The sequence below is a fragment of the Sus scrofa genome, chromosome 2 (assembly GCF_054392235.1).
Source record: "Sus scrofa isolate SSC_HxYL_T2T_F1_AM1 chromosome 2, Sscrofa_HxYL_maternal_Yorkshire_Landrace_v2.0, whole genome shotgun sequence".
Lineage (NCBI taxonomy): Eukaryota > Metazoa > Chordata > Mammalia > Artiodactyla > Suidae > Sus > Sus scrofa.
In genome coordinates, this window is record NC_139384.1 from 71,442,840 (window position 1) to 71,459,764 (window position 16,925).

The 16,925-nt window shown below is 53.9% G+C and overlaps 1 protein-coding gene across 2 annotated transcripts in view; it reads left to right on the forward strand.

Annotated features, from left to right (window-relative positions):
* The first annotated feature begins 2,469 nt into the window (after positions 1-2,469).
* The window catches only part of NOTCH3 (notch receptor 3), a 37,808-nt gene continuing 23,352 nt past the window's right edge, over positions 2,470-16,925 (forward strand). For both annotated transcript variants that reach the window (XR_014836626.1, XM_021083631.2), the window contains exons 1-16: positions 2,470-2,656; positions 5,285-5,363; positions 9,528-9,670; positions 9,772-10,110; positions 10,200-10,322; positions 10,399-10,632; positions 11,480-11,635; positions 11,726-11,911; positions 12,521-12,634; positions 12,862-12,975; positions 13,500-13,733; positions 13,854-13,964; positions 14,447-14,639; positions 14,716-14,867; positions 15,089-15,202; positions 15,645-15,800. Coding sequence is in view for 1 of the 2 variants with exons in the window: in XM_021083631.2 (XP_020939290.2) it covers positions 2,539-2,656; positions 5,285-5,363; positions 9,528-9,670; positions 9,772-10,110; positions 10,200-10,322; positions 10,399-10,632; positions 11,480-11,635; positions 11,726-11,911; positions 12,521-12,634; positions 12,862-12,975; positions 13,500-13,733; positions 13,854-13,964; positions 14,447-14,639; positions 14,716-14,867; positions 15,089-15,202; positions 15,645-15,800 (2,566 nt within the window). In the remaining variant the exon portion in view is untranslated. The remainder of the gene's footprint in view (positions 2,657-5,284; positions 5,364-9,527; positions 9,671-9,771; positions 10,111-10,199; positions 10,323-10,398; positions 10,633-11,479; positions 11,636-11,725; positions 11,912-12,520; positions 12,635-12,861; positions 12,976-13,499; positions 13,734-13,853; positions 13,965-14,446; positions 14,640-14,715; positions 14,868-15,088; positions 15,203-15,644; positions 15,801-16,925) is intronic.

Here is a 16,925-nt window from a genome sequence, read left to right on the forward strand (position 1 = left end):
TTATCTCAATTTTTAAAAAATCATAAGAGGAAATCACAAATAAGCATCCAAAACAGTGGTGAAATTTCGACAAACATCAGGATATTCATATAGTCTCAAAGTATCTTCCATCCCACACGGTGTTGATATTTATTCATTGTGAAGGGGGATGGGAAGAGAATGGTGGTAACTTTACAGTAGAGAAACTGGGGTGACTTCACTCAAGTGATCAAAGTTTAACATCACCCATGTTGGGAAGTGACATTAGGTGCCTCCCGATAAAACACACCAGGGAGGACCAGCATCACTTCTGCATTCCTGCTAAAGACACACAGCCTGAACCTGGTCATGAGGAACCAGCAGGCTACCCTATTAATCGATGTTCTGTGAAGTAAGTGGCCTTGATTCTCCAAAAATGTCAGTGTCATGGAAAACAAAGAAAGGATGAGGAACTGATGAAGATGAAAGCACAAGAAGAAACGTAACAATTAAATGCAACACATGGTCAGGAATTAGATCCTGAACCAGCAATGAAATATGACATAGAGGATATTACTGGGAAACAGAAAACTCTGAATATGGACAGAGGGTGAAAGCTGTGGTGTGTTTAGATAATAGAATGCCCTTGATCTTGGGAAACATACTGTGATGAATTTGGGGGCAAAGGAGCATCATGTCTACAACTTGTGCTCAAAATAAATATATTTATAATATATTTATATATAGAATATATAATTATAAAATAAACATGGCAAAGTAGGGGTAGAGCTGGTGAATGCGAATGAAGGGCATATGGAAATGGCACTATTCTGTGTTTTATATTATTTCAAAACAAAAAGTTTTAAAATTGCTCAAACATCTCTGGGGTGCCCATATGACTATCTCCCACTTTGGTGCCCCATGCTCAGTCCTTGTTCAGCTGCCTCATGGGTGACCCTCAGGCTCTGTTTCAGCATCTCATCTCCAACCTATTCCTCCACCCTTGCAGTCTCATCACCAAGCCGAATACCTACAAGTCAGCCTGGCTACTTCTCCTCCTCCTCAGGGCCAGCCCAACCTGACCCATCCACCCTCCTTCCCAACTAGACTCTGACCCTTCCTCTGGGTGCAGAACTCTTCCTCTGCTGTGATGTCTTTCTTCCAGTTCTGGGCTGAGCTCCAGTGAACTTTCCTTGGGGAAGCCCTCCCTAGGGGAGGAAGGTGTATCCCCAATCCCTGGAACAATGCTGGACATAGAGCTGGAGCTTTAATACCTACTTGTTGAATAAATGAATGAATGAATAAGTAACTCCCTTACCCCAGGCAGAGCCCTCACCAGCCCCTCTGTGTGCTTTCCCCAGTCTCTGTCCTTACTTCTGGCCCAGCCCTAAGCCCACAGTGCTGAGGGTGTCTCTATCTGGCTTTTTCTTCCCCAGACTGAGGGCTTCCCCAAACTGGGCTTGGGGCTTTTCAGGGGTGCCCATTCTCACTACAGGACAGAGCCCACTGCAGTGGCTTTTGCATCATGACTGCTTTTGGAAAAGGCAGTTTGATCAAATTGAACAAGATTAGCTTAATGGCAAAGCTAATGGGGTATGTATGTGTAGGGTATGGGGTGGGGTTAGGGGTTGGGGTGGACGTTTGGGGTTCACACGTATAGTGAGGAGGAAGGGGTGCTTTTTAGGGAGGGCTGAGAGAAAGGGTATGGGAGTTTTCAAGCATGCATGAGACTCCCAGCATGTGTTTGAGGTCCGAGGCTGCAAGTATTACCCATGGCTCAAGGCCTGGCTGAGCCTGAGTTTAGGGTTTGTGAGTGTTTCAGATTTTTTTTTTTTTTTTTTTTTTTTTGTCTTTTGTCTCTTTAGGGCCGCTCCTGCGGCACATGGAGGTTCCCAGGCTAGGGGTCTAATAGGAGCTGTTGATGCCAGCCTACACCAGAGCCACAGCAATGCCAGATCCCAGCCACGTCTTTGACCTACACTACAGCTCACAGCAACGCTGGATCCTTAACCCACTGAGCAAGGCTAGGGATTGAACCCACAACCTCATGGTTCCTAGTCGGATTCGTTTCCGCTGCGCCAAGACGGGAACTCCTGTTTCAGATTTTAAGTCCCCAGGAAGTTCTGTGCACGTATCGGTAATTGTGCATCCTGGCTGTGTGTTCAGGAGCCTTGCAGGACGTGCCTGGCTTCAGTTTCAGGGTGTGGGGGGGTGTCTGTGCGTCTGTCCTTGTTCTGTGTCCAGGCTCAGAGTGTGCGTTGGGGAGCAGGAGATGTTCAGGAAGCTAGGTGTGTCTCTCACACACCTCGTTGTCTGGGCCCGCGCCTCACTGCATAGCTGGCCTGAGTTTCCTTGAGGGTCTGTGGGTCCCAGGCCGTGTGGGTGGAGGGTGGGTGCCGGGGGCGGGGGAGCTCAGGGCCGGCCCTGGGGCGGGGCAAGCAGCCCAGGGCTGGGGGCGGGGCGGCCTGGCAGTCTCACTTCAACGAAGTTGGCGGCGCGGAGGCTGGCCCCGGACGCGCCCGGAGTCCAGGGAAGGAGGGAGGAGGGAGGAGGGAGGAGGGAGGGTCGCGGCCTGCCGCCATGGGGCTGGGGCCCCGCGGCCGCCGCCGCCGCCGTCGCCCGATGTCGCCACCGCCGCCCCTGCCGTCCGTGCGGACGCTGCCCCTATTGCTGCTGCTAGCGGGGTCCGGGGCTGCAGGTGAGGGGCCTGGACCTGGCGGGTGGGATGCGGTGGGTGTGTAGGAGAAGAGTAAGAACGGAGTGCAATCTCCACTGCCCTGAGTCTGGGCCTAGGGGACCTGGAAACCAAGGGCCAGAGAGAAGGGGCAGGGAGCTCTGGAGCCCAGGGTCTGTGTCCCGGGGGTTGGGTCGGGTGGGGTGGGGTGGGGTGGGATGGGGTGGGTGGCGGGTGGGCAGGGACTCAGAATTGGTAGTGAGGACGAGACAAGACCCTAGAGACCCGAGGAACTGGGGCCCAGGAAAGATCTGGGTTGGCAATGAAGGGACGCAGGGGTCTGGAACTAGGAGCTCTAGTGCGGGGATCAAGATTAGCGGGTGTGTGAAGGGTAACCAAGAGTCTGGGGCTCTCTCACAACCCACGCCCATCTGAAGTCCTGGGAAGGTCATGATTGGAACTCAAGTACCACCAGGCCGGGGACCCCTAGCACAAAAGCTCCCCCCCGCTCCCTGGGGCAGGCCTGGCCGGGCGGGGGGCGGGGAGGGGGCGCGAAGTTCTCGGAGTTCTAAACTCAGAGAAAACTTCCCAGGCCGGAGCGCCGGAAGACCCGGAGCCGGAGTTGGAGCTGGAGCTAGAGCGGCGTCCGCGCCCCTTCCCCCGCCCGCAGCCCAGCTCCCTCCCCTGACCGCCGGGACCCGGCGGCCCCGGGACCCCGTCCCCGCCTTGGACACAGAGGGAGGGCAGGGGGCGCGAGCCCACGTGCTCCTCTCCCGCTCCAGCGCCCTTCTCCTCAGCCCTAGCCCCTCCCCAACCGGCCGGGGGGCCCCTGCTCCTCCCCCTCCCCCTCTCCCCTCCCTCGCCGGGGACAATGGCCGCGCCGTCTAGACACCCCCTCCCCCTGGCCGGCCTCGCGCTTTCTTTGCCAGACAAAGCGGGACAGCGGCGGGGCCCGGGCGGGGGCTGCGGAGGAGCACCCCCCAAGGGAGGCCTGGCCGGCAGGGGAGGGACACTGGCCTAGTGGCCCTGGCCCAGGATCCCTGGACGCTGCTGCGGACTCAGCACTCGGGGCGTGGGGGCTGTGGGAGCAAACAGGCCTCCCCAGCCCAGCCCCAGGCTGGTGGGGCAGGACCAGGCAGGAGCAGCCGCCCCCGCGAGGCCATGGCACATGGACATGTCCTGTCACACTCACAGGCACACAGTCCTGGATCACACATACAGAGATACAGAGATGCAGACGTGCCCATGCAGGCACACACACGCAGAGTACCTCTGCAGACATACACACTCAGCTCACAAAAGACACATACACAGCTCACACAGGCTTACACATAGATGCACATACAATCACTTGTTCACACATAACATGCATCACCAGTCCAAGGCCTCGCACAGGATGCCTGCACACTCTCAGATGCACTTAGATGCAAAGACATGGCTATACCCAGCTCACACATGAACACAGATGGGCACATCCAACCCATACACAGACACACCCATGCACACACAGGTGACACACAGGCACACAGCTATATACTCAGATACATGGTTCATATACATGGACATGCAACAATTTTCAGCCTAAAAAATCTCTATGCCTGTGCAGGTCACACAAACACACACGCGGCTCAGCTGGGCAAGGCCCACAGCTTGTGTCTTGTGGTCCTCAGAGTGAGTTCACAAACACCCACAGGCTCCTGTCTGGGTAATAGTGTCCTATTTGCTAGTACCCGGAGGAAGGGGACAGAAGCCCTATTTGGTGCTTTCCCACATCCAACTTAACTTGTTCTGTCTTTCCCTATCTCTCCCTTTTTATCTCTATCCTTCTCTATCTGCTCTCTGTGTCTCTCTGTCTACCTGCTTCTAGTTTCCTCTTTTTTGTCTGTTTTCTTCATCTGCCTCATCCTTTCCCTTTCTCTCACTCTCTTTCACACATGCACACAGCGGCCCCACACCTGCTGCCACACACAATTCTCCACTAATTCACACTCACCACACCCCTGACCCATCTGACTGAACAGTTAGACTGTGCCACACCCCAGAGGGACACAGCCCTCAGGGATAGGGACTCTGGACATGGTAGCACATATCTTGTGCCAGCTGCCCCTCCTTTCAACACAAGCCCTATCCTTGCAACACCCAGTGCTGGCTGCACATGGAGTACATGCCCTGGCTTCTCTCCCCAGAACTGGCACGTAGGCCTGCCCTGCTGGAATAGATGTCCAACATCAGGAGAAGAAAGACTCATGGCCCCAGGACTCTCCACCTCTGCCCCCTCCACAACCTCAGGATCTAGGCGCACAGTCCCAGACCTCCCTTCAACCCTCACTCCCTCACTTCCGCCTTAGCAAACGTCCCCATTCTGGCAGCTTCTGGGCCCCCACATCTGGCACAAGTCAGCCCCTCCTCCTGCCCACCCCTCCTTGTGGTTCCCAGGGCTTGAGCTGGCAGGGACAGCTGCAGCCTCAACAGCTGGGGCCAGGGCGGGGGACCGTGGGAACTGTGAATAGGGGGGCTCCTTGCACTCACAGAGACACCCCAGCCTGGTGCAGCTGTTGCCTGAGGGAGGAAAGGAGGGAGAGAAACCTCAATCTGGGCTGGGGTTCCTGGGTGCCTGTCTGAACTCCCCACCTTTTCTTCATCCCCACCCAGCACCCCCTTGCCTGGATGGAAGCCCATGTGCAAATGGAGGTCGCTGCACCCAGCTGCCCTCCCGGGAGGCTGCCTGCCTGTGAGTGCCTGGCTCTGAGCCATCAGTGGGCCTTGTGTAGGGAGGCGGTCTGTCTTCTTCCTCTGCCTCTATGTTCATCATAGATTCTTCTAACACTTCCTACATGTGTGTGGCTTGGGCAACCTCTTGTTACCCTATTAAATGGAACAGAGTCAGGAGCAGAGGCTCTGGAGTCTGCCTGGTCCAGGTTGAAATCCCACATCATCTTGCTGACTGCCTGGGACTTAAACTCTTTAAGCCTCAGTGTCCTCATCTGGAAAATGGGCCCACCAATGCCAACTTCACAGAGTTCTCTGCTGCCTGAGATCATGTGTAAGTCCTCTGTTGGAGAGTAGTCATTCAATCAGCACATGTTCAGGGACCAGTGACAGTGGCTTGGCAATGTGGGTACAGCCTCTGCACCTTCCTACATCTCCAGATTTAGTGGTGACGGCACAGGAGCCTTGCTCTTCCAGTTTCTTGTTGTGTGACCTTGAGTGAGTCACTTCCCTTCTCTGAACCTCACTGATTTGTGAAATAGGGTGCTTCTTACTAGTTTCAACCAGAAGGGGCCCCAAAATGCAGTTGTTGGATAATACAAGGAAAGACAGAGTGTTAGAGGAGCAGGACAGGGCCTGGGAAATTGATGAGCAGAGGCAGACAGAGCTCAGTTTGAATTCTGGCCTCTGGGATACTATGAGCAAGTGCTTTGAGCTCTCTGAGCCTCAGTTTTTGCATCTGGAAAATGGGGCCATAATAGTTTCCTCCTTAATGGCGTTGATTGTAAAGATTAAGAAACTCTTTATATGGTGAAATCAGCATAGTGTTGGGCATACAATAATAAATGGAATTATTATAGGACACAGGCAATAGGTGCCATAAAGGGGAACCTCTCAAGGTTATGGGGAAATACTTGGTTCCTTTTATAATACTATCATTAATAATAGCAGGTCACCCAGTAGCCATTGATTGATTCATTAATGTATCCATTTTTATTTTTATTTTATTTATTTTTTTGTCTTTTGTCTTTTTAGGGCCGCACTCGGGGCATATGGAGGTTCCCAGGCTAGGTGTCTAATCGGAGCTACAGCTGAGGGCCTACACCACAGCCACAGCAACAGGAACACCAGATTCCAGCCGCATCTACACCTACACCACAGCTGATGGCAACTCTGGATCCTTAACCCACTGAGCGAGGCTAGGGATCAAAGCCACAACCTCGTGGTTCCTAGTAGGATTCGTTTCCACTGCCCCACGATGGGAACTCCAGTGTATCCATTTATTCAACAACATGTGTGCCAGACCCAAGCTCAGTGGGTCTGAGTGACTTTAGAGGCTCTTTGAAGTTAGGAGCGCCACTTTGGCTCACCTGGGTGGGGGTCTTCACCTGGTTGAGCAGGTTCCTCCCACTGAGAGTCAGCGATGGTGGGAGTAGGGGGGAAAGTGTGAATTTACCTGGAGCTACTCACCTGGGAGGCGGAGCCGCGGGGCCGGGCGCCTGCGCTGTGGAGCTCCACGCCTGGAATGCTGCCGACAGGTGAATGCACCCGCGGCTGCCCCGCCCCCCCAACAGGTGAATCACCGGCGCGCGCGGCCGTCTGGAGCCCGGATCGCTGGGAGTGGAGCGGGCTCAATCCCTAGAGCCTGGCCGTGGGAACCAGTCCCCATGCGCCTCACCCGCTTTAAGATCCCAAATACTCGTGCGCTTTCAGGGTCTCCCCAGTCTGTCACCCCTCCTTGGATCTCCATCTCTCCCCTTTAAAATAGGCTTTTCCAAACCCTTGTCTCTATCTCCTCGTCCTCGCCTCCCCGGCCAGTCCCCCGACCACGTCTGCGCTCCCCGCCCCTGTCGGTCTCCAGCAAAGCCCAGGCGGTTGGGCGGGGCGCGGCGGAGGCTGGAACCAGCTCGACCGGTCGGCAGGGGCGCAGGGCGCAGAGCGTGGGAACCAGCCCGCGGTGCCGGGAGGGGGCCGCGCAGCCACGCCCTGCCTGACGGGTTCGGGAGGGGGACCCGCAGTCCTCCTCAGTCCTCCGCGTTCTGCGCAGCGCGCCCCCTCCCGGCGCGCAGTCTTGGCGACGGTCCGTGCCTTACGGACCTTTGGGGAGGGGCTTGGGAGCTGAGTTTTCCCTTTCTAAAGCTATCTGCCCTGCCCCGACTTGTTTCCCTGGGGGCCGGTGTGAGGGGGGGATCTTGTGGGTGACGCTAAGAACTGAGTCAGCTACTTAAGTTTAGCCCCAAGCGACCGGGACAAGCCAGAGGGAGGAACCCGGCTAGGGGTGGGTAGCGTCCTGGGCAGCCTGGACCCTCTTGCCTCTCCAAACCCTTCCCTTTGACCTCACCCTCTGGAAGTTTCCAGTCTTTTTGCCTTTTCTAGGGCCGCTCCTGGGGCATATGGAGGTTCCCAGGCTAGGGGTCGAGTCGGAGCTGTAGCCATAGGCCTAGGCCACAGCCACAGCAATACCAGATCTGAGCCGTGTCTGCGACCTACACCACAGCTCACTGCAATGCCAGATCCTTACTTAACCCGCTGATCGAGGCCAGGGATCGAACCAGCAACCTCATGGTTCCTAGTCGGATTCGTTAACCACTGCACCACGACGGGAACTCCAGGAGTTTCCAGTCTTAAGACCAACCCTCATAATTTCCTCACACTCAAGGTTGCCCTGGTAAGTTCTGAGGGGACTGCAGGCTGAAGGACCTTCCCCCAAAAGAAGGAAGGGTTATATGTGCCCCCAGGACAGGAGTGGAGGATTCGTGGAGGTCCTTTCTGTCCCCATGAGAGTTGATCCAGATCTGTGAATGAGGCTATAGATTAGTGTCTGTATGCTAAGCTGGTACATTGTGTTGGTGTGTCCCTCTGTGTGTGTATCTGTATGTTTTGGGATCTGTCTGCCTGTGTGTGTGCCTGGGTGGTTGGTTGTCTTCTGGCAGTTGAGACTTTGCATTTGCTCCTTCTTCTGGAATGCCCTTCACCAGGTTGTCCCATGGCTCCCTCCCTCACCTTCTCTGGTCTGTGAAAATTTATTTGCTTTTCCCCTACTCACATCAATCTATCCTCCTTATCCTGTGTCTTAGTTTCCTGTGGCTGCCATAACAATCGCCATATTCTGGGTGGTTTAAAACAATAGAAATTGGAGTTTCCATCGTGACTCAGCGGTAACGAACCCGACTACTGTCCATGAAGATGCAGGTTTGATCTCTAGCCTTGCACAATGTGTTAAGGATCTGGCATTGCCTGAGCTGTGCTGTAGGCCAGAAGCTGTAGCTCCAATGTGACCCCCTAGCCTGGGAACTTACATATGCCATGGGTGTGGCCCTAAAAAGACAAAACAAAACAAAACAAAAAACAACTCAGAAATTTATTCTCTCAATTCTGGAGGCTAGAAGTTTGAAATCAAGATGCTTTGGAGGAAGGGATCTCTCCAAAAGCTAGAACCTCCAGGTATTCCTTGCCTCTTTTCAGATGGCTTTCTCTTTCTCTCAAATCTCCTTCTGCCTTTCTCTGGTAATATACTTGTCACTCAATTCAGGGCCAACCTGGATAATCCAGGATGATCTCATCTTGCCATCCATCATGTAATTACATTTTTTTTACATGACATCACTAATTACATCTCTTTTTCCAAATAGGGTCACAGTCACAGAGTCTGGGACATGGACATATCTTTTAGGGGGGGTACCACTCAACCCACTGCATTCTTCATGGCCCTCAACAACCTCCCCCCTCAGTGTTTATTAATTCATTATTTGTCTATCTTCTCTTTGCCAGAGAGTAGGAACCACTTTTATTGTGTTTGCTGCTGTGTTCCTATTGCTAATTACCTAGGTGCTCAGTGATATTTGTTGCATGGATGGATGAGATTGTGTGTTTGTTTGCCTGTGTCTTTTTTTTCTTTTTTTCTTTTTCTTTTTTTATGGCTGCACCTGTGGCCAATGGAAGTTACCAGACTAGGAGTCAAATTGGAGCTGCAGCTGAGGACTGCATCACAGCCACAGCAAAGCTGGATCCTTAACCCACCTGGCAAGGCCAGGGATCACATCCTCACAGACACTGTGTTGGGTTGTTAACCTGTTGAGCCACACCCAAAACTCCCTGCCTGTTGTTTCTTGTCGGTCTTGCATGTATCTCTGTGTTTGGGGCTGTCCTGCCCTGACTTCCCCAACTGAGCTGTTTCTGCCCACAGGTGCCCACCAGGCTGGGTGGGAGAATGGTGCCAGCTCGAAGACCCCTGCCATTCTGGCCCCTGTGCTGGCCGTGGTGTCTGCCAGAGCTCAGTGGTGGCAGGTACTGCCCGGTTCTCCTGCCGCTGCCCCCGGGGCTTCCGAGGTAAGTGGGTGGGGGGTGGGGTGGGGGAGGGTGTCTGGAGGGGAGCCTGAGGCAGGCAAAGGTGTGAACAGCCCAAACTCACCCTTTCTGGCTCCCTCCAGGCCCGGACTGCTCCCTGCCAGATCCCTGCCTCAGCAGCCCCTGTGCCCATGGTGCCCGCTGTTCAGTGGGGTCTGATGGCCGCTACATCTGCTCCTGCCCACCTGGCTACCAGGGCCGCAGCTGCCGAAGCGACGTGGATGAGTGCCGGGTGGGCGGGCCCTGCCGTCATGGTGGCACCTGCCTCAACACGCCTGGCTCCTTCCACTGCCAGTGCCCAGCTGGCTTCACAGGGCCACTGTGTGAGAGCCCTGCAGTGCCCTGTGCTCCCTCACCATGCCGTAATGGGGGCACCTGTAGACAGAGCGGCGACCTCACCTATGACTGTGCCTGCCTTCCTGGTGAGGGAGCTGTACCCATGGAAGGCTGCAGAAGTGGGGGGACAGCAGGCCAGCCTGGCACTGACCATCCTTGCCTCCTCCCATGCCAGGGTTTGAAGGCCAGAACTGTGAAGTGAATGTGGACGATTGTCCAGGGCACCGATGTCTAAATGGGGGGACATGTGTGGATGGTGTCAACACCTACAACTGCCAGTGCCCTCCTGAGTGGACAGGTGAGCAGTGGGAATAGAGGGAAGATCTTGGGTGGGCATGCACCAGGTGACTGAACTGTATGTCTGTGTGCCACAGGCCAGTTCTGTACGGAGGACGTGGATGAGTGTCAGCTGCAGCCCAATGCTTGCCACAATGGGGGCACCTGCTTCAACACACTGGGTGGCCACAGCTGTGTGTGTGTCAATGGCTGGACAGGAGAGAGCTGCAGTCAGAACATTGATGACTGTGCCACGGCTGTGTGCTTCCATGGGGCCACCTGCCATGACCGTGTGGCCTCCTTCTACTGTGCCTGCCCCATGGGCAAAACTGGTAAGTAGCTATTTTTCCTGTAGGCAGCAGGGAGCCCTTCATGGCTCTTGAGTGGGGGCAAGGATGGAGTCTGACTTGAGAGTGAGAATGATTATGCTGGAAGCTGAATTTGGGGTGAGGGGTAAGCCTGGGAGGAGACTGGCAAACAGTCCAGGGCAGAAATGTAGAGCTAAACTGTGACTGAAAAAGAGAAGGGATCTTTGGAAGTGGCAAAGGTCAGAGAAGGTGTTTGGGAGTGGGACTTGGAAATGGGGGGAAGGGTACGTTAGGCAGAGGGTACTGCAGAAGCAAAAGCTTGATGGTAGCACCCCCTTTTTTTGTCTTTTCTAGGGTGGCACCCGTGGCACATGGAAGTTCCCAGACTAGGGGTCTAATCGGAGGTGTAGCTCCTGGCAACGCGGGATCTGAGCCATTGTCTGCAACCTACACCACAGCTCATGGCAATGCTGGATCCTTAAACCACTGAGTGAGGCCAGGGATCAAACCTGCAACCTCATGGTTCCTAGTCAGATTCGTTAACCACTGAGCCATGATGGGAACTCTGCACCCTTTCATAATCAGAAAAAGAGTCAATAAATTTTAAAATAATGTATGTATATTTCCAACTTATTTTTCAATGGTTCAGAAAAAAGATAAAGGTTACAACAGTTGAATCTAGGTGGTGGGTATATGAATAAGCTTTTCTGTATTGTTTGAGTTTTTCATTCAAAGGGTTAACAAATAATTGGGGAAAATAGCTACTAAATACACTACTGGTTAATAAAAACAAAACACAAACCAATATTCAGGGTGTGGTACCTTTGGGCAGAGAGAGGGTCTGTCCTTGACCTCTACCTACTTTTTCCAGGACTTCTGTGTCATCTGGATGATGCTTGTGTCAGCAACCCCTGTCATGAAGATGCTATCTGCGACACAAACCCCGTAAACGGCAGGGCCATCTGCACCTGTCCACCTGGCTTCACAGGCGGGGCTTGTGACCAGGATGTGGATGAATGTTCCATCGGTGAGGGGAGCACTGTCTGAGAATAGGGGAGGAGGAGGGAGGTGGGTCCTCAGCCACTCATGCCCACACCGGCTGTGACTACTCCTGCAGGCGCCAACCCATGTGAGCACCTGGGACGGTGCGTAAACACACAGGGCTCTTTCCTGTGCCAGTGTGGCCGCGGCTACACTGGTCCACGCTGTGAGACTGACGTCAATGAATGCCTCTCTGGACCCTGCCGCAACCAGGCTACGTGCCTCGACCGCATAGGCCAGTTCACCTGCATCTGCATGGCAGGTGTGTGTGAGCACGGCTGGGGTGAGGCCTGAGGCCTGGGGATGGGTTGAAAAAAGCCTGCAGGCAGGGGCCAAAGGGTAAAGAACTGGGATCCTGAGAGACTGAAACCTGGGATGAGGTGGAGGCGGAGCGAGAGTAGAATCTTGTGCAAAGCTGGAGGCAAGTCAATGGAGACAGTAGAACTTTTTCAGATGGCCTGGGAGTGGAGTCTGGGCCTTAGGATCCACTGAGGGGCTGGAATGATGTGAGGGTTGGGCCAGTGTCTGGAGTCGGAGTCAAGGTGGGGCTTGCAGACAGTCTTGCACTGATGCTTGGGTGGAATTGAGGCTTGGCACAAGGCTACAGTGGGCCCTAATTCTGGGAGCTAGGGACAGGGTGTAGGCTGAAGGCAAGGTCCATATGGAATCTCATATGCCTTGAACTAGATGGGACCATAGCCTGGATGAAGGTTTAGCCTGAGTCCAGAAACAATCCAGGGTTTGGTTGGGGGCAAGGCCAAGGCTCAGGGGAACTGTCTATGAGTGAGAAAGAAGGGAATCTCCTCCCTTGCTCTCCCTTCAGACCAGAGGCTAAACCCTATTACCCTAATTTCCCTCCCTCGACCTTCAGGCTTCACAGGCACTTATTGCGAGGTGGACATGGACGAGTGTCAGAGCAGCCCGTGTGTCAACGGCGGGGTCTGCAAGGACAAAGTCAACGGCTTCAGCTGCACCTGCCCCTCGGGTGAGGACTCTGGGCCAAGAAGCCTGAAAAAAGATGAGTCCCTGCAGGGGCAAAGGCTCCAGGATGGGAGCTTATAAGATCATGTTAGTGGATAACTGTTATAACAGAAACCACCTTATGAAAAACTTTGAAATTAATTTAAAACAAAGTAAATAGGCTTCCCACTGAGGGGGTGACTGCTCAAGACCCTATCTGGGCCTCTGTTCATCCCACACTCACCTCTCCAGGGTTCAGCGGGGCTATGTGTCAGCTGGATGTGGATGAGTGTGCCAGTACACCCTGCCGGAATGGAGCCAAGTGTGTGGACCAGCCAGATGGCTATGAATGTCGCTGCGCAGAAGGTGAGGGCGGGCCAATGACAGGCTGGCAAGAATCCGGGGACGGGGCTAGGAGAGAAAGGGCCAATAAGAGCCTTGGGGAAAAGTTGGGGCTGGGCTGCCGCAAGGCAGGACTAGAGCAGGGCCAATAAAGGAGCCAGGAGGTGGAGCCAATAACGGACCGAAGCATAACGCTGGGGGTGGAGCCAAAGGGTCTGGCAGGATAGGTGTGCACATAATCAAAGGGGGCGAGTCTGACACCCTCCATCCCCAGGCACCTCCCATGTGTTCCCATTTCCAGTGGAGGTCGAGGCAGATCAGAACTGATTCTATGAAGACTGGAAGCAGTCCTGGCCAGGGACCAGTCTTGGAGCTTGTTGCTGGATGGGAGAGAGGCCAGCTAGGGGCGGGGCCTGTGGTGATCACGCCTCCTGTTGGCTCGATGGGTGGGCTTAGGTAGAGCTGAGCCAGGATTGGGCAGAGACCATGGCTGTGGGTAGGACCTTGGCAAGTGGGCGGGATATGACCCTCCACACCTCCCCCCTCAGGTTTCGAGGGCACTGTGTGTGAGCGCAACGTGGATGACTGCTCACCAGACCCATGCCACCATGGGCGTTGTGTGGATGGCATTGCCAGTTTCTCATGTGCTTGTGCACCTGGCTACACTGGCACGCGCTGTGAGAGCCAGGTGGATGAGTGCCGAAGCCAGCCCTGCCGCCATGGGGGCAAATGCCTAGACCTGGTGGACAAATACCTCTGCCGCTGCCCTCCAGGCACCACAGGTGAGGCTGGGATCTGGACTGGGGCAGGAACAGTACATCTGGTGGGTCACAGAGTATTTGGGAATAGTGCTCCTGGCAGGGCACAGTGGTGGCAATCCCTGTCACGTTCCCTTTCTCCAGGTGTGAACTGTGAGGTGAATATTGATGATTGTGCTAGCAATCCTTGCACCTTTGGACTCTGCCGGGATGGCCTCAACCGCTATGATTGTGTCTGCCAGCCTGGCTTCACAGGTGCGCAAGTGGCTGCTATGGAAAAGGGGTCTTTATAGGGTGAGGGTGAATTCACCCATCTTTCTTGGTCAGGTTTTTCTCCTCTCTATGTACATTTTTGCCCAATAAGATTGTCCACACTTTGCCCTGAGACTATGCTTTCTCTCATTGGCGTGTTCGCCCTATATTGGCTCAAGATTATCTTGGAACATCCATGACCGTGTTCAGACTCAGGGATTGGGGTATTTCTGAGTGGGGCCAAGGGAATGCTTGGTGGGAATGAAAATGACTTCATGTAAGTTTGGGGACAAAGATGATCTGGGGCAAGGCCTCTCTTGATTTAGGAGGTGGCTGTTCTAATTTGCACAAGAGTTGATGTGTTAGGAAGAAAATGAGATGATCCTTGCTCAAGGGTGTGGCTGTGCTAAATGGGGCAAAGTTGTCTCTCCCCGGCTGGCTCAGCAATCCTTGTTCTGGGATGACATTGTCTACATGCTCTCCAGGGCCCCTCTGCAACATGGAGATCAATGAGTGTGCGTCCAGCCCATGTGGTGAGGGAGGCTCCTGCGTGGATGGTGAAAATGGCTTCCGCTGCCTCTGCCCACCTGGCTCCCTGCCCCCGCTCTGCCTCCCCCCAAGCCATCCCTGTGCCCAAGAACCCTGCAGCCATGGTGTCTGCCACGATGCACCCGGAGGGTGAGGCCTCTTCCCAACTCCTGACTCCCCACTGCTTCCCTGCCCTCCTGCCAGCACTGACTGCCTCCCCTTCCAGGTTCCGCTGTGTGTGTGAGCCTGGCTGGAGTGGCCCTCAGTGCAGTCAGAGCCTCACTCGAGATGCTTGTGAATCCCATCCCTGCCGGGCAGGCAGCACCTGCACCAGTGATGCAACGGGTTTCCACTGCACCTGTCCCCCGGGTGTCCAGGGTGCGTATCACCACCTTCCCTCCCCAGGTCCCCTTTGTCCCTTCTTCCTTCTTATTTCCCTTCTGCTCCACTTTCTCTTCCTCCTCTGCATTTGCCCTTTGTTTCTTTTTCTCCCTCAACCTTACCCAGGAGCTTGGGAGGTGGGTATCAGGTGGGGACCCTGGGGGGGGAGATGGGAACAAGGAATCTCTCAAGACTATCTCACTTTGCCTGCACTACAGGCCGCCAGTGTGAGCTGCTGTCCCCCTGTGTTCCGAACCCCTGTGAGCATGGGGGCCACTGTGAGTCTGCCACTGGCCAGCTGGTTGTCTGCTCCTGCCCCTCTGGTTGGCAAGGTACACCAGCTGTTTCTTTTTCCTCCCCTCCCTCATCTCCTCTGTACCCTGCCCCACTAGGTGATGCTGGGGACCCAGAGAGGGACTCACCCCTGACCCTGCCTTTTAGGGGTGTTTCCTTTTGGGAAAGAACAGAACTAAACAGTTGCAGTCCATGTGGTCAGTTCAGGAGAAAAGGAAGGGGTATGGGGCTGGGAAAGCTAGGATTCAGGCTGATAGTGTGGAGTCAACTTCCTGGAGGAGCAGACCTCAATTACAGAATGCATTCAGCACCCAATGAAACAAGGAGAAGGCCATTCTGGAACAGTATGTGCAAAATGCCCAGAGGCAGACTGTCCTTGCTTTCACCCATCTCAGCCTTCGGGTGCTTGCTGAGCACCAGGTTCCCTTAGATCTCACCCGGCACTCTAACCTTGGATGTTATTTTACTCCCCACCCGCAGGCCCACGATGCCAGCAGGATGTGGATGAGTGTGCCAGCTCCTCACCCTGTGGTCCCCATGGTACCTGCACCAACCTGGCAGGAAGTTTCAGCTGTACTTGCCACGAGGGCTATAGTGGCCCTTCCTGTGATCAGGACATCAATGACTGTGACCCCAGTGAGTTCAGGGGAGCTCTTAGGGTGGGTGCTGACCTAGGGAACATGTTCATCAGGCCCCTACTGTGTGCCTGGCACTGGGCTCTCATTTCATCTTCATAGTGCTCTTATTTGCCCTATTTTACTCTTGAAAACTGAGGCCCCACAGAGGTTAAGTGGCTTGCTTAAGGTTATGCAGCAAGTAGGGGATGCACTGGGATAGGAGCACAGGTGTGTTTGACTCTGAAGTCTATAGATTACTTCTGGCAGCAAGCAAGTTAGGATTGTGTGTAAAGTATGAGACAATAGGCCCCTAGTAAGTCTCCAGGAGCACTATTCAATAGACAAAAAGACAAGCCACATAGGAATTAAATTTTTTCTAATAGCTACATTAAAAAGTAAACAAAACAGGAGCTCCTGCTGTGGCACAGTGGGTAAAGAATCTAACTGCAGCAGTTTGGGTTGCCTTGTAGGCAGGGTTTGATCCCGGGTTTGGGAACTTCCATCTGCCGAGGGTGTGACTATAAAGGTAAACAAAACAAACAAAAACAGGTGATATTAAATTCAATAGTAATATATTTTATTTAACCTACTTGAACATGTAATCAATATAAAATTTTTGAGATATTTTACATTCTTTTTCCTACCGAGTCTTCACAATCTTAAATCCAGTCTATTTTATTTTATTTTTTTTGTCTTTTTGCCATTTCTAGGGCTGCTCCCACGGTATATGGAAGTTCCCAGGCTAGGGGTCGAATGGGAGCCATAGCTGCCAGCCTACACCAGAGCCACAGCAACGCGGGATCTGAGCCATGTCTGCAACCTATACCACAACTCATGGCAACGCTGGATCCTTAACCCACTGAGCAAGGCCAGGGACCGAACCCACAACCTCATGGTTCAACCCACTGAGCAAGGCCAGGGACCAAATCCGCAACCTCATGGTTCCTAGTTGGATTCGTTAACCACTGCGCCACGATGGGAACTCCAAATCCAGTCTATTTTATACTCACAGCCCATTTCAAATTGGACCAACCACATATCAAGGGTGCAAGAGCCACATGTGGCCAGTAGCCACTATCCTGGCCAGCCCAGGTCTAGAGGAGACCTCCTGTGCTGAGCCCCAAAATTAAGCGGACACAACTAA